We start from the raw sequence: 22,502 nt of genomic DNA, 5'->3' as shown, positions 1-22,502 counted from the left end.
CGCGTTAGACCTCTCTCTCGGTCCTAATCGCCATGTACCTAAATGTGCCGGGCTCCCAGTGTCCCTTACCTCTGCTCCCCAACCACCAAACCTGCTCTCCAGGCCCCAGGTGTCCCACAGGTCTCTAGCCCCACCCACTAGTCTGCAGCCCTGAGGGGATTCCCCTGCCCCACCCTACCGGTTACTAGCCCCTCCCACAGGCTCCACAGCCCCGCCCACAAGGTGTCCCACCCGTCCCCCAGGGCCCCCCACTTCTGCCCCATCGGGTCTCCAGCCCTAACAGGGCTCCCCAGTCCTGCCCACTGGGTTGCCAGCCCGTCTCACTGGGCCCACTGCCCCACCCACAACCATCCCGCCCGATCCCGGCCCGCCCCCCCATTCTCACCCTCATCCCCCTCATCCCCCTCATCCCCAAACCCCTTGGCCTCCCACTCCCAGAGAACCAGGCCCTGCGGCTGGTGGACGGTGGCAGCCCATGCGCCGGCCGCGTGGAGATGCTGGAGCACGGCCAGTGGGGTTCGGTGTGTGACGACACGTGGGACCTGGAGGATGCCCACGTGGTGTGCCGGCAACTGAGCTGCGGCTGGGCCATCCAGGCCCTGCCAGGATTGCACTTCGCTCCGGGCCAAGGACCCATCCACCGGGACCAGGTGAACTGCTCCGGCGCCGAGGCCTACCTGTGGGACTGCCCGGGGCTGCCGAGTGACCGCTTCTGTGGCCACAAGGAGGACGCCGGCGTGGTGTGCTCAGGTCAGTGGGCGGCCGTCCCCCGGCACTTGCTGTAGGCCTGCTGGGCGACCTGGAGCTGGCGCTGGAGGGGTGGTCTCTTCCTGCGGGCACAGCCTCAGAGGGAAAATGAGACCCAGACGAAGGTGATCCGGAGGAGAGTGGTAAATGCTCTAAGCAAGGAAGCCGGGAGGCACTTGGAGGCAGCTAGCAACCCGGAGCTGGCGGGATGAGGCTGCCCACCCCTTGGAGGAGGTGACACTAGAGATGAGGCTCCTTCTGAGTGGGAGGTGTTCCCTGGTTCAGGGCAGCTGGGGAAAGGGAGCCCCTGAGGAGGCTTGGCACCAGATGAGGCCAGGACGTTCCTGTCTACCCAGCGCTTCCTTTAATGCGCACGGGAATGCGGGTGGGGGGATCTTGCTAACACAGATTCTGATTCAGAATGGGTCTGGGCCGGGGCTTGAGAGTCTGCATTTCAAACAAGATTCCAGGCAATAGTGACACAGCTGGCCCATGGACCACACCAAGTAACCCGGATGCAGGGGACCACAGCAGGGTCAGCCAGCGCAGACGGGACAGGTGCTGGGCGGGTTGGGGACGGGGGTGCAGTTTCTGAACTGGGAGTATACAAGAGCCGGAGGCCAGTGGTCTGTGGGTGTTTGCACCCATGGATGTGGTCTGGTGGGGCCTTCAGCCCAAAGGATCCCGATCTGAGCTCTGCCCCACACTCCTCTCCCGCAGAGCACCAGTCCTGGCGCCTGACCGGTGGCGCCGACCACTGCGAGGGGCAAGTGGAGGTGCACTTCCGTGGGGTCTGGAATACTGTGTGCGACAGTGAGTGGTACAACTCGGAGGCCTCGGTGCTCTGCCGGACCTTGGGCTGTGGGACCATGGCCGCAATACCCAAGGGGCTGCCTCACTCCCTGTTGGGCAGGATGTACTACTCATGCATGGGAGGGGAGCCCACCCTCTCCAACTGCTCCTGGCGGTTCAACAACTCCAACCTCTGCAGCCAGTCGCTGGCAGCCAGGGTCCTCTGCTCAGGTATCACCCCCCACCCAACTCCCGCCCAGTCCACTCCCCGCCTGAATCCACAGCCTAAGGTCTTGCCACCCAGGGACCACAGCGTCGACTAGATCAGGAATGACCCTGACATTGGAGGGACTGTTGCCCTTACCACCCAGGCAGACAGAACTAATTAATCAGGACAACCTTTTCCACAGATCCTCAACTTAGCCCCAGAATCATGCACCGAATATTTATTAAGGCACAGTAATTATATGTTAAGCAGTGGTCTCTGTTGACTGGGATTGGCTCAGGAGATGAAACCAACTTGCCATCCAGGGGCTGGTGATCCAGTAACAGTAATACTGGGAGACTGGTAATAATATCAGCGACAGTGCCTGGAGCCCTTATTATGTGCCAGGCATTGCCAAGCACTTATATACCTTATTTCTTCAGCAAAGCCTTACAGCCACTCTGTGACTTGCATTCTACTGGGTTTCACCAAATCCAAGATGGCCTTGGTGTGTCCCACCATAATTATTTTATGCGCCATAAAGGACAAAAATGCGGCCAAAAGAAACTCTTGACCTGTCATCAATTTTAATGATTGATGCCATCTCCCTGGCTTCAGAGGTGTTAAAATGTGAGAAAGCGAAAATTTCAGACCCCAGAAAACATGGTAATAGCGTCTCTGTGGAGTTCAGAGCACCAGCTGTGGGTTCCAGCTCTGCCAGTAACCAGCTGGGAGGCTTCCATGTCATGAATATGTGGGTGCTGATACTAGCCCTTTGCATGGTAGCCGGGAAACAAGGCAATATCCAAGGGAGCTTGTAAGCTCCATCCCTTGCCTGTCAACGGTTATGATAATGACTGTAATATATCAGCTTCCCATCTTCTGAGGCTGATGGGGAGAACAACCCAAGACTGAACAGCAAAGGGATTTGTGGTCTGTAGCAGATGATACAGAAGAAAGGATAATTCTTTGATTGGCCCCTTATGCTAACCAAAGAAACTTCCAGCATTTGACCTATGAGATCTTCCTTATTGCCGGGATGGGGAGGTGGTGGGAAAGGCAGGTTTCCTTGGCCATGTGCCCCCTCCCCCATAGGACCACATCCCCAGTTCCAGGTTACTTGTCTGTCTTGTTCAGTTTCTAGGCCAAGGCCCGGCACACAGTAGGTGCTTGGTAATTTGTGTTGAGTGAATGAGTGGTGCTTTCTGACAGGCTCCCGGAGTTTGCTCAATCTGTCTGCTTCTGACATCCCTGCAAGTGTTCAGCTGGTCACTGTAGGTGAGTGTCACTGGGTACACAGTTTCTCAGAGGGGTGGGTTCATGCATGCATGTGTGTGACTGCCGGAGAGAAGTCTGACATTTTGTTCCCTATCCCCCACCTCCAGATGATGGACTTGCCTCCCCGGGGTTCTCTGGGTGTTTCACACTCCCCTCTCCTCCCCGCCTGGCCATGTCAGCACCACAGCTCCCTGAACCCTGATACTTCATGGACAGGAGTCCCCTCCCCACTCTCCTGTGAGCTCCTGTAGGGCAGGAGGACAGAGCTGGAGAACCAGAGCTCCTCTGCCCCTGGCCAGGTGGTGAGGATGCCGAGGGTAACTGGCAGTGTGTTTGGAGTGTTCTGGGACCTGGCCCAGAGTTTTATGTCAGCATTTCCCTCCCTCTGAACCTCCAGCAGCCCTACAGGGGAGGTCTCACAGTCCTTACATGGAGGAAGAAGTTCGGGCTCAGAGAGTGCAGTGATGGCCAGCCAGAGTTGGCCAGAATTTGCGTCCAGGACTCTGAACTGCAGATCCGTGCTTGGTCTATCTGCCGGCAGTGTGTAGCTTGGCTGACTTCGGGGCAGATTCCTGGGGCTCAAGTCCCAGCTGCACCTATTGTTAGCTGCATGGTGCTGGGCAGTTCTTAACCTCTCTGAGCCTTGGACCAGACTATAAAATGGAGGTAATAATCATAGAACCTCTCTCCAGTGAATTCACTGGAGGCCAGTTGTGGTGTCCAGTGAATTAATTTTCATGCGGCACTTAGAACAGGGCTTAAGCACCGTCTGGGCATCGGCTGTCCTTACAATTACTTAGTCCAGGCATGGAGCCCCTTAGCAACCCTAGGAGATGCATGGCACGGGCCCAGATTCGTGGGCTGTCCACCTTCCCCTGCCTCCTGGATCCCTGTCACCCTCTCTCAGACCTCAGAGAGGGTGTACTGGGGCTTGGGGAGGGAGTGGAGGGACACCAAATCCTGCCAGAGCACCTGACAGTGGATGAGGGCACAGAGAAGGAAGGAAATGCTGGGGACCATGCAGGCTGTCGGCTGAGCTCCTGCCAGGACCCACACACACCTGGCCTCACACTCTCTCTCTCTGAGGTCAGTGCGGGGAACCATGCTGCCTTCAGGGGAGCAGAGAGAAACCCAGCCGCCAAGGACGCCACTCTGGCCTTGGAGTGCAGCCGAGCCCCGCCCTGGGCCCATTCACTGGTCTGCCCGAAGCCCTGCAAGCCCAGCCCCTCCTTTGCACCTGCTTCCTGCTGCCAAACCCAGTTCCCACCCAGGCCCAAGCTGGAAGGGAGAAAATGAGGACAGGGAGCGAGTTACTTCCTGTGGGGAGCAGACATTGCCCCAGCCTGGGGGTCAGGCTGACCTCACCGCACCAGCCCCTGTGATGCTGTCGCTAGCCCCACCCAGCCCTGGGCCTGCACACCCCAGGCCTTATGCACTGAGCAGGTGGTGGCTCCCGCACCAGGGCCCTGAGCACCCAGCATCCACCATATTGCAGCTTCAGTCTGTTCTCATTCTAGTGCTTTCATTCTTGCAAGCAGGGTGGGGCTGAGAGGGAGGCGAAGCAGAGAGGCGCCAGGGCTGCTGAGCTGGGAGGTGGCACTCGCTGCCCTCACCCTCACCCTTGTCCTCAGGCAGTACAGGTCCTGCAGGAAGGGTGCCTCCCAGGCACAGAAGAGGCATGCAGCTCTCCTGATGGTCAGCTGGCTGCCAGGGGAAGCTCAGAGTCACCTTCTCTGGAATGCCAACTTGGTCTTCCCCACAGAGACTGGGGGCCCCTTGTGGGGCCTCACGCTGTCCTTACGCCATCGCACCGGATTGGACTGAGTCAACCTGTCTGTCTCCCCGCTAGACAGAGATGCTCAAGGCTTGGATGCTGTTGTTATTTTGTATCCCAGAGTGCCTGGCACACAGCGGGTGCTTCATAATTGTTGAGCAGAGACAGATCCCTGTGGGCTGGTGGCCGGCAGAAAGTTTCATTCAGTCAATTATTCATTCATTACTGTATACCAGGCACGTGAGAGCATATGGGAAAATTCGAAAAGAAGAGAGGAGGAGAACAGGTCCAGAAGGGAAGCGGGCCAGCCACAGAGAGGATGGAGAGGCAAGGAGAAGTCTATGTCCATTTCTCTTCCTCCCTGATTCGGGGCTCTTGCTTCTAGAATCTTCTATGCCAGTGAAAACAGGAGACTGGAAATCCCGGGAGCTCATGCTCCTCATCCTCTGCATCACTCTGGGAGTTCTCCTCCTCAGCTCACTCATCTCCATGTCCGTCATCCTCTTGAGAGCTAAAGGAAAATACGGTAGGTGCAGAGTTCTGGGAGCCCCGGGAAAAGCCCAGGATGGAAAGAAGCAGGCCTGAGTTGTGGCCCTCGCAGGGGGACGGGGGCCTTCGGGGACCCCAGCAGGAAGGACAGTGATCCAGCAATGGCCACTCAGCCCTGACCCCAGGGATCACCTGCTGACGGGAAGGATTTTCCCACCATGCCCAGCAGAAGTGATCCACAGCAGTGCCAGACTGTGTGTGTGCGGGTGTGTGTGTTTGAGGGTGGGCGAGGAGGTTGGGATCTTGATGAGAACAGAACCAGGTAGACTGGGAGAGGACAAACAACGAGTTGCAGAACCTCTGCCTCCCTCCCTCAGCCATCCCCGTTACCGTGAACCACCAGCACCCACCCACGACCACCCCAGCAGGGATCAATAGCTATCAAGATGTCCCCATCACCATCCCCAAAGAAGAAGGTAGGATGCCACCTGCTTGGGGCTGGGGTGGGCCTGGGAGGACAGGAAGTACTTTCTGGAGGGTCAGTACTGTTTAGGTCAAAGCAGTGTCCCAGCTGAGTCCTGGGGCAGCCCCTGGTGGCTGTGGGAACTTGAACTTGTCAAATCTCAATCTTACCTGGCAGCTGACCTCCCAGGGCTGCCATTCTAGGGCTCCAGGCTTTCAAGTTCTGGACCGATACAGGCCCAGGACATTCAACCTGGGTTCTCAAGGGAAAATCCCACTCTGCTAATTGGCTGGTAGGTTTGTGATACCATCACCTCTCTCCAAGGCCTGCTCAGTCAGCCTCCCTGCAGAGCGCCGGAAGATTTTCTTGGAACGTAATCTAATTTAGTATTTTCTGAATGAAAAGAAATGGGGTCAGTCACCCACCTCTTAGGACATATGGATTTATCCATCTTGAAAATCTTGTAAAGGAGTGGAGTTTAATCACACTGCATTATGAACATATTAAATCACCTTTAGTTAAAAGTGTTCAATGACGAAACGAATTTAAAACTCCGTGAAATATTATAAAGATTCCCTGCACACAGCATCCATGTATTTGAGAAGAGAATATGAATGCAGAACCTAGCAGAAGTAAGGCACAGAGCATTCACGCACTGAGCATTATGGTCTATAGGTGAAGGGCCGGGCTGCCTGCTCCTCTGGGTGAGGGGAGAACCTCTGTGTGCCTCAGCTTCCTCCCCATGAAGTGGGGACCCTAATGTACCTCCTCACGGAGTTGTAATGAGAGTTCAATGAGGTCACATTTGTAAATGTTACATTAGCATTACGTTAGAATGTAGTGACTGTTGTGCTGATGTTTGTTAAACAAGTACGTGTTGTTAGTTCCCCAAGTTTGGAAAGGGCAGGGAGCTTGGAAACCCCAGGCTGGATGGTCTTGTACAAGACGGGCCACTTGGGGCTCTCCCTGCCACTCTGTCGCTGCTCCCTGCCATCCATGCTGTCTGCCACCTCTCTGCGCCTTTCTGCCCTCCACTTGGCCAAGCCCCCAACTCTGTTCTCTCCCCAGTTCCCAAGCTGCCCATCCAGTTCCAGGCCCTACCCCCCCAGGACTCGGAAACCAGCTCGGACTCAGACTATGAGCACTATGATTTCAGCACCCAGCCTCCTGTGGCCCTGACCACCTTCTACAGTGAGTGCCTGGGCCCAGGCTCCCCCAGGAGAGGGCCTGGTGGGCTGGGGACCTTCAGTAGGTTCCACCCAGTGACTGCATGATGAGGGTGGAATCCCCCTGTTACCCACTGGATTGACTGTAAATGGCCCTACGGTCCATTTGAAATGAAACTTTCAAAGTGCTCTGTGACCCTGGAGAAAGCTCCACGTTGCCTGTCTCCTTCTCTACCATGTTTGTCTCTGGCCATGCGGGGCCATAAGACCCCTTGGTAGTCGCCTAAAAGCGCTGTGTCTGTGTAAGATACCGGGAGTCCAGGTGAGAGACACCTGCAGACGGCTTCTCATACACTGCATGCTTTCCGTGTCCCATCCCACCCAACCTCACGTCTCCCCTTGCTGCGCCGGGGGCCCAGCTCACACCTCTTAGCCAGCTTTTCCAGCTCTGCGCTCCGCCTGCAGGGGATAGGAGGAGGAAAGACAGTGCTTGAGGGAGGGCCCATGCAATGCTGGAGGTGAGACGAGAGCAGAGAATCCCACACTCATGGTGGAATCCCTTGGGAGCGTCTCCAAATTCCTGAGTCCCACCCAGATCTACTACATAAGTTAGGATGAGAGTTTGGCTGTGTTTGACCAAGACCCCAAAATGACAGTGTCCTGAGAAGTTGCCAGGGGCCTAGGCTCCTTCTTTCTTGCTGCTCTGCAGTCCCTAAGATGTTGCCCTTGTCCATGTGGTCCAGAGTGGCTCATTACCATGCCCACATTCTGTCCCAGCAGGCGAGGAGGTGGGGTGTGCTCTACCCTGCAAGTCAGGGTGCCAGAGTCCACATCGATCCCACTCACGTTCCACTGGGCAGAACTTAAACCCACCAGCTGCAAGAGAGGCTGGAAGATGAAGCCTCTGTCCTGAGCAACTGTGTGTCCAGATAAAGGCCAGAGGAGGGGAGAATCATTATTGGGGACAGCTAGCCATCTCTGCCCCACCTGCTGAGCCAGGGCCTCTGGGGCTGGGAGGTGGATGCCTGCACTTCTGCCGGGCCATGGACCAGCATCTGGGAGCCACAGGCATGAGGGCCTGGAACCTGAGGTTCAGCCCAGGCGTGCAAGATACGAGATTGCAAGTCCAAAATCCTATGACACTGAGACAAATGTCAGTGGTCCCAGTTTGAAAGAGCTAACTCCAAGATTCCAGTCACTCAAGTCCTTAAGACTCTATGAATCGACATCTCTGATGCTGAAATGAAGGTGCCAGAGCCTGGGATGCAAGGATTCCAGACCCTCCAGCTTCTACTCTGGGAAGGTTCCTCGAAAGGCAGGATCTGCCATTCTCCTGCCAAAGCTGCCAGGGTGTGAGGAAAGAACCCCGGACTCTCAGTATTTCCTTAAGGGGCAGGAGGGACAGTGGGGGACAGGGAGGCCAGGCCACTAGGGTTTCTGGTGGAAGCAGCCTGTCCCCATGCTGGTTTCAGCAGATGGTTGGGATCTGCCTGGATTAGGAGGAGAGCTAGGGGTCTGATGGGAAAGGCGAAGCTCCTCCATACGCCTGGGCTGTCCTGCCATCCTGGTCATCCTGAGGGGCACCTCCCAAGCTCCCAGGCACACCAGCCCTGCTCCGGGCTCCCGGGACCAGACCAGGGAGTGGAGCCTTCACCCCGACTCACCCGTGGCTCTGCTCGCAGATTCCCAGCGGCACCGCGTCACGGAGGAGGAGGTCCAGCAGAACAGGTTCCACATGCCCCCCTTAGAGGAAGGTGAGTGTGGCTGGGGAGGGAGGCGGAGGGGGTGGTTAGGATGGTGGCCCTGCCTCCAGACTTAGCAGCTCAGCTCACCTTTCGAAGAACTAGCAGCAACCCCCTTAACGGGTCCTTCCTGACTTTAGCAATTCCGATACCTGTGGGCAGTAAATTCTTGCTCAAGCCTCACGTGAAGCCCTCCTGTGGCGTTCCTTCCTCTTCCCTCATCTCCCTTTCCTGGGCCAGGACTTGAAGAGCTGCATGCCGCCCAGGTCGCAGCGGTCAGCCCTGAGCACCGCCCTGCAGATGCTCCCTCCCTGGGCCCTCAGCACCACCCCAGGAGCAGCAGCGGGTCCAGCACATCCTCTGGGGAGGAATACTGCAACAGCCCCAGCAGCGGGCTTCCTCCGTGGGTCCCTCCGGCGTTCGCTCCAGAGAAGAGCTGCCTCCTGGGGCAGCCCCCAGACCTGGAGCTGGCTGGCTCCCACACAACTTTTTCAGGTAAGCTCGGCCTTGAAGGATGCTGTGCATGCCCCCACCTCCTGGAGGAAGCATAAAGTTGGGGGCCCTGAGCCAGGCTGAGGTCGGGATTCTAGTCCCAGTTAGCAGCTGCCTGCTGGGGTGACCTTGGACAAGTCTCCTCCCCTCTCTGGGCCTGCATCTCCTCAGTCACCAAGCCAGGGACTTGACTCCACTGGCCATAGGGGCCTCCCTACTCTGGCAGTTGATGAACTGTCTGCGGGCAGAGAGTGACTGGCTCTGCGCGATTCCAGCAGGGCCCTCAGCTGACGACAGCTCAGGCACCTCGTCCGAGGAGTGGTACCAGAACTTCCAGCCACCACCCCAGCCCCTCTCCGAGGAGCAGTTTGGATGTCCAGGTGCCAGTATCAGCGGAGGGGCTTCTGGGAGGGGGACAGAGGCACTGGAGGTGGATGAGTCGGGGGGCTCTGGATCCACTGGATATGTCAGTCCAAGGGGAAAAGAAACTAGGTAAAGGGATTTAAAAATCAAACAAGAAAGAATATGAGGAGGTGGGGAAATGGATGTGAATGGGACTGAGAAAGATTCAAAGAGAATGCCTTGAGAGGAAGTGAGCTCCCCATTAGTGGAGGCATTCAAGCCGAAGCAGTGGGAGGCCCCTTGGTGGAGGCTGCAGCAGCAAGAGGGCTCTGGCCCCCAGGTGCCCATTCTGTTCCGTGCCAGCATTGGGGCTACAGCCCTAAACGCCACCGATAAGGCTCTGCCCTCTGGGCTGACACTCTAGCCAGGGAGATGGCTGTAAACAAGATGATAAGATGGGAGACACCTCACGTCACTGCCTACGGTGTCACGGGAGGGGCATGGGCTCCCACCCTCCCACGGGGGCAGTGGCGGCAAAGACTGGGCCTCTCCTGACCTGAACACCCTGGTCACACAGGGTCCTCCGAGCCCCCGGCTGACCCCTCTGACAGCGAAGACTACGATGACATCGGAGCAGCCTAGGCCCTGTGGGGCTTCAGTGGCCTGTCCACTGCACTCCTGCTCTGCCTACCCCCTTCCACCCTATCCTTCCAGATCACCCCGCCCCTCAGGGGCTGAGAGGCCTCCCCTGGACAATGAGAGGCAACTCCACACCCTGTATCCACAGTCCACCAAACAGGACCTGCTGGTGTAGCCCTCCCCCGCCCCAGACAGCAGCCCTGAGGAGGAGGCGCTGCCTCCAGGAGGAAGTGAGCTCTCTGCCTCAGGGATGAGCAAGCAGTCTAGCCTCCTCTCAGCAGGCTGCAGGGAGGGCTGGAAGTGCAAGGCTCCTGAATCCCTTGCTGACCCTCGAGTGTCTGGCCTGACCTTCAGGCAACTCAGCGCCCAGAGATACTGAGAGGGCAGAACCTAGCCCTGTCCCACTGCTGCCTGGGGTAGTCCCACGCACAGGGGCTATTGGGCAGCTGTCACTCTGACAGGTGGATCCTGGGGCTGAGGGTAACAGGCTGGCTGCCCCAGGCTTTGCTCTGGTTGGTAACTACACCCTGGAAGGGAGTCCAGCCTTCCTGGGCACAGCAAGCAAGACTCCCACCCCTGCCACCACAGGGCACAGCTCTATTCTGCAGTGACCATCCCTGCACAGTGGATCCTCACTGGGAGCTTCCTGTAGTTTACAAAGATGGTCCCAGCCCAGCCCCTGCTCAGACCCAGAGCCAGATCCCAGTACCTGTGGGGGCAGAAGCAGAGATGTCTACCAGGAGGTTCCTGGAGGCGTCACTAAGCCCCAAGTTCCCCTCTGTCCGCTGGGATGGCTGGGCACCTCCCCAGTGAGCGTGAGTGTGCAGTGTTGCACTGAGAGCCATAAACATGTCTAGGCAGCCTCCACAGAGAGGCCGGAGGGCTCAGGGCCAGCCTCTCTGCCCCATCTGAGTATCCTGAGATTAAACTAATTGCTGAAATGAAACCAGGACCGGGTGTGGAATGGCAATTCCTTGAGTCCTTGAACTCTTACGTGTGCGTGCGTGCGTGCGCGTGTGTGTGTTGGTGGGGGCACTCTATCCATCCAGGTACAAATGTTAAGGCGAATTGGTAACCCACTGTGGCCTGCTACCATGAAAAATGTTGAGGACACAGGGACAGGAAGACATAGGGCCTGCCGTCCTGGAGGCGGGGGACTCTGAGACAGCCTGTGAGCGCAGTGGCCCCTCCACTCCCTGAGCTGCCCCCCTCTAGCCCTGGCCTCCAAGAGCTTTGGAGGGGGTTAATGCCAGGGGAATTCATGCTCCAAGCTGCCTGGCAAGGGAATCCAACCCCGGCCCCTAAGGAGTGGGAGATGACTATGGAGCAGCCACACAGAGGAATCCTCCACTGGCTCAGAGCCTGGGATTTTAGCCCATCCGGCCGATGCCCAGCTCTGCCTGTGGGATGAGGGCTGCGGGTCAGGTGTCCTCGAGCCCTCCCAGGGCAGGCAGATGGTCGAGCAGGCTGGGCTGAGGGTCCTGCCCTTGGGCGCTGAGCTGGGCCTGTTTTCCGTTCATCTGTCCCAGAGGTAAAGAGGCCCCCCACGGGGCAACTGGCACAGGAAGTGGTTGTCTTTGTGATAGGCCCCCTCCTGGGGCCTCTGAACCCTCCTGGCCTGTGGGGGATTCCTAGGGGAGGAGCCAGTGCTGGATGGGCGGGGACAGACTCCCAGGGCCCTTTGTAAAAAAGCCTTTTTTATCAGCTAGTCTGAGTTCAAATCCTGGCTTTGTGACCCCTGGCAAGTCACTCAACATCTCTGAGTCTTTGCTGTAAAGTTTATCTGTAAAGTGTGCACGGCAGTAGTAGGCACCTCCTAGGGGGTGACAAGGACTAGAGGCTCAGCAATTAATGTTCCCTTTCATTAGTAGTTTAACAAAGAGATGCGAGAGATCTCCTTAAAAGGGGAAGAAAAGACAGCAAATCACGGGCATTAGCGCACTGGTGCTGAGGAGGCATGGAGAGCATCTGTCCCGCTCTCATTCCGCAGACGGGACACTGAGGTCTGGGAGGGGAGAGGACTCGGGGGGCTCCTAGCCAGGTTGCAGTTGGGCTCTTCTGCGCCCCACCCGGCCCTCAGGGCTCGGACGGGGGGAAGGTGACCGTCTTGGAAGGCTCCCATGTTTCTCTCCAGAGCCACCCTCCCCACCCCAGGCCTCCTCCTGGCCCTGACACACAGCAGTCCCAGAGAAGGCGGGACACTCTGAGACACATGCCCCTTACCCCTCCCAGCCCCCGGCAGTCCGGGGGCACCAGGGTCACACATGGCAGGGGGACTTTCCAAGGGCTGGTGTCCAGAACCACGAGGCCTCCTTCCAGAGCCACAGCCCTGGACTGGGTGAAGGGGGCTGCTCCCAGGGAAGGTGCTCCCACCTCTGTGCCTCCAGGAACTCAGCCATTCCTTACTGAGCCAGCCGCCTGCTGGGACTGGGCAGGCTGAGATGACTGACGTCCTGGCTTTGACCTGAGGGAGCAGGAGGGGGCCGGGCACTCACAACACAAGCAGCGTGTTTACCCTCCACTCTTAGGAGACCGTGCGTTACAATGCTGCGCAAGGATCGGGAGAGGAACACCATGAGGCTGAATGGCTGCAGCCATGGACTCCCAGTTCCAGAAACACTGATGTAGGGGGATGGGCCAAACCTGACAATGGAGGCACGCAGCAATTTTACTACTCTTGAAAACACAGTAAGGGAATGGCCTGACCCCACTCGAGGGAGGCCACCCAGGAAGGCTGCCCCAGGAGGGGACGCCTGAACTGGGTCGGGGGAGACAGGCAGGAGTTAGCTATGGGAGGGGAGAGCACGGGGCATTCCAAGACTGCAAGAAACCAGGGGGCCCTGGAGGCAAAGGATGGTCCAGCCTGATAAGAGGAGAGGCTAAGGACAGTCAATTCTCACACCGACTCTAGTTCATGGGTGAGAAAACGAATGCCCAAGTCACACAGCTCAAAAGTGGCAATGCTGGGATTTCAGCGTGTGCTGCCTGGCTTCAGGGTCTGAGCATTAGCCATGCACTTCCAGTGGAAATCCCCCCTGTCCTTGTGCCCACTGGAGCCCAGCCCCTGGGCACAGCCAGGGCTCCAGCCCAGCTCTGCCATCCAGAGACACCACCTGTCTGTCCACCTGCTGGGCTCAGGGATGGAGAGGAGCTCACTGCCTGGGCAGCTGTCCGGAGCCAGGCTCTCTGCTGGCTCTGGGCTGCAGACAGGAGCGAAATCTGGCCCTTCTCTTGGCGAGTTTAAAGTCTCTGGGGCAGACAATGAACTGAGTAACTGCAGTGTAACACCATGGCTGTGGTGGTGGTGATGGTGAACAATGAGTGGTGTTTACTACATGCCAGGCATGTATTATTTCATATAATCCTCATAAGAGTTCTCTGAGAAGGTATTATCTTCCCTGATTTATAAATAAGGAAACGAAGGCTCAGAGAGGTTAAGTGACAAGCCAGAGGTCACACAGCTTGGCAGATAGTACACTTTACTCCAAAGCCCCAGGGTGAAACCACCGCACTGCACGATAGAGATACATCGTGTGCAGATTCAACCCGCATGAAATTCAGTGTATCTGCTTAGCAGCATAAGGAAAAGAAAAAGAACAACCAAGCCCACCATCCCCCTCAGTGAAGGAACACCTGGGAGGGAGGAACGAGGTGGGAGCTGGGGGCCTTCTGCTCCCTCAGAACCTGAGAACCAGTCACTGCTGGGCATCTCGCCTCCCTGGATGGGATCTTAGTTATTAATGATCCCCTTTTCCATTTCTGGTGGACCTGAAACACAAGCCCCTCACTTCAGCTGGTTGATCTAACGCTGGAGGGAGAAACCTCTGGTCTGGAGGCAGTGTGGGTGGGTGCAAGCGTAGGAGCGTTCCTAGGGAAGTTGCTTTTATTTTCCCTCCCTCCCTCTCTCCTTCCTTCCTTTTCTTTTCCTTTCTTTTCCTTTTTCTCTCTTCTTTCTTCCTTCTTTCCATCCATCCTTCCTTCCTTCCCTCCCTTCCTCCCTTCCTTCTTTCTTTCTTTTGCTTTCTTTCTTTTAAATTATAAAAACATTCACGTGGTTCAAAACTCCAAACATACTAATACATATCATTAAAATCTTACTACACACCCATCCACCCGCCCCCTTCCTTCCCCCCTCCCAGGTAAACACTGATGTTTCTCTGATGTAAACACCTCTTGCTTCCCCCCACCCCTGCCTGTTCTTACATAAAAAAGGAAATTTTAATCTACATTCCCAGGCTCCTTGTTTTTTTCATTTCTCAAGGCATGCCAGAGAACTTTCCTAAGGGATTTTCAAAAGTGATGAAGTTCTGTCCCATATACTACACAAGCACAAAACCTCTGCCTCATGTGGGACTCCAACACATTGCTACAGAGGGCTGTGGACAGAGGAGAATGAGCCACTAGCCCTGTCAGAGTTTGCTGGGGAAAGCACGACAAACGAGGGAACAAATGAGTTGGCTAATGAAGGATGTATAGGAGTTTGCTGGCTGGAAAAGAGTAAAGGACATTCACAGTGGCAACGTGTGCAAGTGCGACGCATGTTGGCTGGAGCCTGGGGGCAGGGAGTCCCCATCTGGGAAAGGCCATCGGGAGCATCTCAGAGGGCCTCCGTACCTTGGCCAGGGTTTGGTCTTGTCCTGGAGGCACTGGGGAGCCACGAGTAGTTTCTAAGGCAGGATGGTGAGCTGATGGGATAAATACTCTAGAAAGATCACTGCTGTGAAGTGGAGGTGGGTTTGAGGGAGACTAGTTGGGAGGTGACCCCAGAGCTCTGACGGCCAGGATAGAGGGCTGGAGAAGGATTCCAGGATTTGGGGAGTGATCACATACATGGGAGATGATTTTCCAACATTCCAGCCTCCAGCCACAGTGATAATATGACGACCATGGCAGTAATAACAACAGCTTCCATTCCCGAGAACCTACCAGGCAGAGGCCCCGTTCTGGGTGTATCACAGGTACTGACTCATTAATGCTCCCAACAGCCTGCAAGGTAGCCACGCTGCAGGCTCCTTTCTGTGTTACTGACCTGATGCCCAGATGGGAGCATCACACCGTTCTTCAGGCCCCACAGTTCCCTTGCATCCTGCGGACATCCGGGACAGCCCGAGGGCTGAGGCCAGGACAGGCTGGGGCGGGAGTATCCTGCAGGGTCCTTGTCTCTGTCTGCACCCTGGACCACATGAATGTGGCTCTGAGGCCACTCTGGAGGCCCAGGCTCAGCCCCCTTGCCCTGGCTGGGCATGGCCTGCTGGTCCCTGACTTTTTCCACTGGAAGCCTCACCTCTGAGGCACATCTGCCAAGCCACCACTCTTCTCCCCATCCCTCCCCATCGCCCCATCTGCTGTTTCCACTTCCGCCCCTCGCTGAGACCCCCTTGATGGTTCTAGAGCTGGGCAGAGGCGGCTGGAGCCCCGTGGGGCTGCTCTGTGTGGCCACCTCTTGGCCGTGGCCCCAGGGGCCCCATCCCGGTTGTGTAAAGATGGGATGGCATCTCCAAAATGGGGAGGAGAGGGGAGACCCATCAAGGAAGGGACGAGTTCAAAGGAGCCCCAGTGGAAAGTTCATCTCCCACCACATCCTTCAGCTGTTTACCAGTTTGACGGGGTTCTGGCATCCTGACATGAAAAGAGGCTCACCCCTCACCAGCATCAGCAAGGAAGGACTGAAATAGCAACAGAGGAAGACAAGAGTGAGACAAAGGCAGGGAAGACAGAGGGAGTGTGTGTGTGTGTGTGTATGAGAGTGTGTGTGTGAGTGTGAGAGAGAGTGTGTGTGTGAGTGTGTGCATAATGAGCAGAAAGGAAAACAGGAGGAGGCGGTGCCCCCTCTGAGCAGACAGCGGGAGGCAGCGGGGCCCCCGGGGCCCCAGGAGCCGCCCTCACCGCCCCTCCCTCCCAGACGGCACCCCCATGGATCCCTCCACATGCGGCTCACCTAATCCTCAAAGCCTCTCAGGGCAGTAAGACACCCTAATTTCCACTGTCCTCCAGGTAAAAGTGAAGCCCAGGGAAGTCATGGAACTTGCTCAAGGTCGCCCAGCTAGGACCCGGAGGAGCCAGTCGGCAGGGTGTCCATTCTGGCTGGGCAGCCCGAGGGGTGGGATGGAGCCCAGGGCGGTGGCGGGGGGAGGGTTACCCACAGGAGGACCCCTGGCCCCTTCCTGGCTCCCTTTCCCCAGGCCCACCGTGCCCTGGCCTCTCCCACGGCAGGAGGGAGGTGGAGTCGACCCCAGGGCCTTCTCCCCCACCTGCTCTCGAGCACCCCCTCTTCTTGTGGATCTCCTGCCACCGCTGAGCAGGGCCAGGCCCACACGTCCCTCTCCATGGGGAGAGCAAAATGACCACGTCCACGCACTCACAAGCACGAGGTACCCCACGGGCCCTCAAGCCTCCCTGGGCTCCCCCCGCCAGAATAGGCAAGCATTCAGCAAGTCAGGGGTCCTGCTTCCCTCCAAGGCCTCCCCTCTGAGGCATCCTTACTCAGACCCCCACCTGGCATGGAGGCAGGTGGAGTTTGCTCTCATCTGAGGATGAAATGCTAAGATCACTGGGGGTCTGTGATCCCCCAAGTCCTCTGCGTGTTGGAGACAGAGACATCTCTGTCACACTACCACGACGGCCACACTCCCCGTGGTGGTGCCCCAGCTGCCCACGGTTTGCCTCGTTTCTGCTCTCGCCCTCACTCCTGCCACTTTCTTGGGGACCTGCAGGACCACCCCGACTCAGGCCCACACCCTCCCTCAGGCAAGAACAACCCATTTCGGCCTTCTGTCCCCAGGCCACCCACCCTGGGAGTAGTGAGGCAGGGCCCGGTAGCGAAGCCATCCTGCCTCTCCAGCTGCAGGGAACCCCTGGGCATGTGGGGTGACGGCCACGGCACCGCCTCTGGAGCAGGGCCCAGCACAGATCCTGAGAGACCCTCCCCTCCGGGGCCTGGACACTCACCTCTCCTGACCCTACGCAAGTCTGCCTGCTGCTTTGACAAGCTGCCCTCTCCATTGCTGATTTTCTGCCCTATCCTTTCAACGACCCCCAGCTGGGATTTGCGGGCACCGTGGACCTACCCCAAAGCCTGCCTCCTCCCGGCTGCTCACCAGTCCCCAGGAGGGAGCCCAGCTCCCCAGCCCCCGCGCCCCAGAGGCGAGTTTCTGCCCAGCAGCCTCAAACAGCCTTGGTCTTAGGTCCACAATCCTTAACCCAGTTTCCTGGACATCAGCATCCTGGTGGGATGAGGGCCCAGGGGCAGAATGAAATTGACTTAAACCAACACTTCTTCAGCCTCAGCTTCCTGTGCGTCTTCATGGTTTTGCTTCATCTGTGGACCATTTGCTCTTCTGGTTACTTAACAGCTTTTCTTTAAATGGATTCAACGTTGTTTCAAAATGAGGTTTATTGTAAAATGAATCTTTAGGCATTTCACAAAATACTCAGCAAGCACTTTTCAAAAATAGTGATATCACAAGATACAGAGACTCAAGGACTCTTTCAGATTAAAATAGCTAAAGGGACACAGCAACTGAACACAAGGTGTGATCTGAGATTTCCTTTTGCTATAAGGGACATTATTGGGACAGATGGCAAACTGGGAATGAGGTCTGCAGATCCGATAACAGTGCTGGATCAGTGTGAACTCCCTGATTTTGCTAAGTGCCCTGTAGTTAGGTAGGAAAATATTCTTGTTTTTTGGAAATACACACTGAAGTATTGAAATATTTAGGAGTAAAGGGACAAACTACCTTTAAATGGTTCAGAAAAAATTAATCTGTGTGTGTGTGTGTGTGTGTGCACATAGGTAGGTAAGGAACCAGGGAGAGAGAGAGAGAGGCAGAATAAAATAGTAAAACATTAACAGTAACACTAGGGGATATCTGGGAATGGAGGGTATCCAGGAATTCTTTGTATTAGTCTTGCAACTATTCTCAAACCTGAAATTATTTTAAAATTTAAAACACATTTAAAGGAAACTCTATGTTGCCGTTTTAAGTGGAAAACCAGTATCATTTGCTACAAATTGAAGGTAATTCTAAAACAAAGCCATGGTGTTCCTCTTGCTAGACACAGGTCTGCTAATCAAAGCCTGAGACCTGCCTGTTCTCAGTTATACGTGCAGCTGGGCAGGGCAGGGAGGTGTGAGCACAGCTTCACACCAGCCTGAAACATTCTTTTGCTGTCTGAGAAAAACTGGCACAGGGCTGAAAAGGGCGTTGTTTTCTCACTGTGCAAATCCGACAATGTTTAGTCCTGTCCTATGGCTGTGAGGTCAAGGACATGCATTTCACGAGAGATTAGCAGGCACCCTCGGGCCAGGCCAGTTATGGAGGGCAGGCAGGGAGAGGGACAGGATCCTTGACCTCAGGCAGCTCACAAGCTGGGCACAGACTGTTACGGGTGGTACTGGGATGGGCGAGTACCCAGGTAGAGTTGCTTCTCCGAGTCCCAATGCCCTGGGGTCCCTGGAGCCCAGGGCTGGTGACCTTCGTTAGCAGCTGCCCCAGGAACAGGCGTGCAGCAGGCGCAGCTCAGAGCTGGTGAGGAAAACAGAAAGACGTCAGTGTGTGAGGCATGAGGTGGCAGGACCCACACATCCAGGCAGACGGAGCAGGCTGAGCCGCGCCATCTTCCTGTCCGCCCCACTCCCTGCGCGGATTACCAGGGAGGTTTTCTCCCCAATCTGCTCATGGTGTATTTCACTTTGAAAATTTTCTTTACTTTAGAGTAGTTTAGGTTTACAGGAAAATTACAGAGATAGTAGAGAGCTCTTCTACACCCCACACTCAGTTTCCTCTATATTAATAATCTCTTATATTAGCTGCTAAATTTATCACAATTAATGAGCTGATATTGATCCATTATTATTAATGACTCAAGTTTCTTTCATTTGACCTAATGCCCTGTTTCTGCCCCAGGGCCCCACCCAGGACACCATCTTATGAGCAATCATCCTGCCCCCTTTGGACTCCTCTGGCCTATCACAGTTTCTCTGACTCCTGCCGTTTTGACAAAAATAACAGGTTTGAGTTCTGGTCAGGTATTTTGTAAATGACCCTCATACATGATCTGTCTAATGTTTTTCTTGCCCTTAGACTGGGGTTATGGGTCTGGGGGAGAGAGGGCACAGAGGTAAAATTCTGTTCTCATGTGATCCCAGCAATGGCATATCTATCAGCATGACTTACCACTGCCAACGGTGACCTGCGTCCCCCGGCTGAGGCCGCATTTGTCACGTTACCACTGTAAGGTTACTCCTCCCCCCTTCCCATACTGTACCTCTGCAGGGAAGCCACTGTGTACAACCCACACTTAGGAAAGAGGGAGGCATGCTCTACCTCCCCGAGGATGCACTACCTACGTAAGTTATGTGGAATTCGTCTGCCTGGGAGATTTGTCTGTTTTCCTCTATTTGTTTACTCCATCATTACTTTGTAAGAGTACATGAGCTCATGTATGGGCTCATGGGCTTCACTGTGGGGTTCTAACCCCACACTACTTAATTTTGTTGCTGAAGTTGTACAGCTTTGGCCACTGGGGGAAGGATCCACTGGCTCTGTGACACTCGCGTCCCCTGTCCTTGCGGGCTTGTGTCGGTTTGCCGAGCATTTCCTGGCTTCCTGCCACCACAGCCTCTGGCCCCGACTGGGATGCACTGTTTCTCCAAGGACCCCTGGCTCCTCTTGCTGGGAACAGTATCAGAAACCACGATCTGGTTTCTAGGCCCTCTCAGCTGACCGACGGAGCCAGGAAACATGCGTGTGTCTAACCTGTGCATGTACACACATCCGTAAATGCTTCTTCATGTAGCACCTGCATGTATATTAAGAAAAACATAAGCTCATGGTGATGCCTCCAACTCTAATCCAGTACCATGTGCATCAGTCCCGCCTTCCCTTGTTTATCCAGAACCTCCCACTCCATCTGTGAGAAACCTGGCCTCCACCTTCCACCATCCACTACCTTAATTATTCAATTCTATATATTATGTTCCTTCTTATACTCTTTGTATTTTCTCTATCAAGATTGTTAACTTCCTCAAGATCAAGGTCTGACCCAATTTTTTTTTTCCCCATCCTTACCTCTCCCCATAACGGTCTCACAGAATGTCCTTAAAGAAAACAATATAACGAATGATTTGTGAGTGTCTACTAGGAGTCATCTTCTCTGCTCGTCTCTAGGGATGCAGCGATGGGCAGGAACTGGTGCTGACTCTCCGGTTGCTCCCTTAGCCAGTAAATGTTGAGCATGAAGTGAAAGGCCCTGGCCCCTGCCAGGCATGACAAGACCCCTGCATCACAAGCAGAGGGTCACAGTAGAGAAAGGAGGGGCAGCCTGGAAGGTCAGCTCCACGTGGGCAGGGATTTTTGCCTACTTTGTTCACTGCTGTGTCCCTGGTACCTAGAACAGAGGCTGGCATGTAACAGGGGCTCAAAACATGTTTGAGGAAGAAGGCTGGGAGAGGAGGAGGGATGGGAGGAGGGGGGAAGGAGGGAGGAGCAGTCCTCAACTTCCATCTGAGTGCACCTTTCAGGCCCCTGGCACATTTGCCTCCCATGCACAGACACCTCTAAACATCTCCTTAGCACTAAATCTGAATCACCCACATCAGGGGATGAACGAGTGTTGGGAATACTGTGCCTGCCACCCACCTTCCTAGCAGTGTTTGCTTGTACTGTTATTTTGATACTTTATAGAGCATTTATTTTACCAAAAGGAATGGAAAATGGAAACACAAAGGGCCAGGTGAAGTAAGAAGAGCAGGTCTCACTGATTCAAAAGAGTCGTAAGCAGAGCAGAAACCATCTGGCCCCCTCCCTCTGAGAAGCTCCCAGGACATCCTTGCAATTGGTCCCGTGGGCCCCCTCGCCACCCTGTGGCATGATTTTTCCCCGGCACGCAGAAAGGATGGAATGAGGAGGCCCTGACTGGCTTTGCGTGGGGTACAGCAGGCACACACACCCTTTGAGAAATAAACTCTGCAGTTCTTACTCAGCCCCGGAAGGGCTTTGGTTAATGGGCTCTCTGTTTGAGAAGCAGGCTTGCTCCTTCCTTTGAGGTGTGTTTCTATAAATAGACTCGGCAGCAACCTGAACATCTGTGTCCCAAAAAGGTTTTTTTTAAGTTGCAAGTGGCTGTCGCTGTCATCCCTCACTCCTGCTCTGATGTAAAACAATGAGAGGGCTCAGCTTTCTCCCTCCTGCTCCCCCCAGCAGCACCCCACCCCCTACACCTGCATCAGGCCCCCCAGGGGACATGCCCAGGGTTTCTGAAGGTCCCAGACCCACCTGTCAGTGAGCCCCGTGCTGGGGGAGCCCAGGCCCCACCCAAGAGGGCTAGAAGACCCCCTCATTCAGACACGGAGCCGTGTGTGAGATGTGAATGACACCTCTGAGCCCCAAAGTCCCTCAGTATATTACTTCTTAATTAAGCGAGATGAAAAGATGAAATACAATTAGAAAGAAGCCTTCGGGGCATGTTGTGGGAATCAGAGCATATTTCAAAACCAGAGAGAAGTCATTCTTGTACTCCCCAGGGTCTAGAAGGAGCGTACCTCCTGGGTCATTCATTTTGTTTCCATTCTGCTTGGAAATGGTTATCCCACTCCTGCTCCGACGGCCCTCCTTCGGTGGCTTGCTTAGTGCCAGCCCAGCAGCCCCACACGGTAGCTGCTGCATCTATGGGTGGGAAAATAGAAACATGGAGAATAGCAAATGACCAGCAGCAGAACAGAATTCAGATCCAGATTCGTGGGGTCTGCGGCCTGTGCTCTGCTACCACACACCCGGGGGTACAGACACCAGGCCCGCGCCGGGGCTGCAGGCCTTTATTCGGGGTGGCCTCACGCTGGTCACGTCACCCCTAGCAGGCAGGAGATGGTGGAGCCATCTCGTACATCGATTGAGGACATCGGCGCCATCTCAGCGGCCCCCCTCTTCCCAGTGTCTTGGTCAGTGGGATCTGCAGCATCTCCAGTCTGAGAGGCTTCCTTGGTGGGTGGAAGGGTTGCAAGACGGGCCTTCAGCAGTTCCTGAAGGGCAAAAGGGGTTGCCAATTGGCACATTACCCAGACAAGCCTCGCCCTCCCTTCCAGAAGCAACCAGAACCTCAAACTCACCGTGACCAGCCCCCTGTCAGCAGGAGACCCTGCCAAGCTACCCAGTCAGGAGGAGGGACATTCATGAGGACCATTCCACACACACGTGTGACCCTCACTGGAGAGGAGGTGCCTGCAAAGCCCCGGACCGTCACCCTACTCTGGAGAGGAAGGAACCGATGTCCAGAGGGCCTCTGGGAGAGGCCCACAGGTGCACAGCCAGTGCGGGGATGCAGTCGGCTCCTGAGGGCACAGGTCACGCTTTTCCCTCTCAAAGGTTTCCGT

The 22,502-nt window shown here is 55.6% G+C and overlaps 1 protein-coding gene across 5 annotated transcripts in view; it reads left to right on the top strand.

Annotated features, from left to right (window-relative positions):
• Positions 1 to 11,075, top strand: part of CD6 (CD6 molecule) — a 38,617-nt gene extending 27,542 nt beyond the window's left edge. Inside the window, exons 4-13 of one of the 5 annotated variants that reach the window (XM_036924586.2) lie at positions 439 to 750; positions 1,468 to 1,770; positions 2,957 to 3,022; positions 5,182 to 5,322; positions 5,663 to 5,761; positions 6,817 to 6,939; positions 8,597 to 8,668; positions 8,897 to 9,151; positions 9,427 to 9,528; positions 10,068 to 11,075. In XM_036924586.2, coding sequence (XP_036780481.2) covers positions 439 to 750; positions 1,468 to 1,770; positions 2,957 to 3,022; positions 5,182 to 5,322; positions 5,663 to 5,761; positions 6,817 to 6,939; positions 8,597 to 8,668; positions 8,897 to 9,151; positions 9,427 to 9,528; positions 10,068 to 10,132 — 1,538 coding nt within the window. In that variant the 3' untranslated portion in view covers positions 10,133 to 11,075. Of the gene's footprint in view, positions 1 to 438; positions 751 to 1,467; positions 1,771 to 2,956; positions 3,023 to 5,181; positions 5,323 to 5,662; positions 5,762 to 6,816; positions 6,940 to 8,596; positions 8,669 to 8,896; positions 9,152 to 9,423; positions 9,529 to 10,067 lie in introns of all 5 variants that reach the window. The other 4 variants (XM_036924577.2, XM_036924606.2, XM_036924597.2 and 1 more) reach the window with 4 other exon arrangements.
• Positions 11,076 to 22,502: the final 11,427 nt, after the last annotated feature.

This window comes from Manis pentadactyla, chromosome 9 (genome assembly GCF_030020395.1).
Source record: "Manis pentadactyla isolate mManPen7 chromosome 9, mManPen7.hap1, whole genome shotgun sequence".
Classification (NCBI taxonomy): Eukaryota; Metazoa; Chordata; class Mammalia; order Pholidota; family Manidae; genus Manis; species Manis pentadactyla.
Note: the sequence above shows the minus strand (reverse complement) of the source record. Positions and strands in the feature narration are given on the sequence as shown.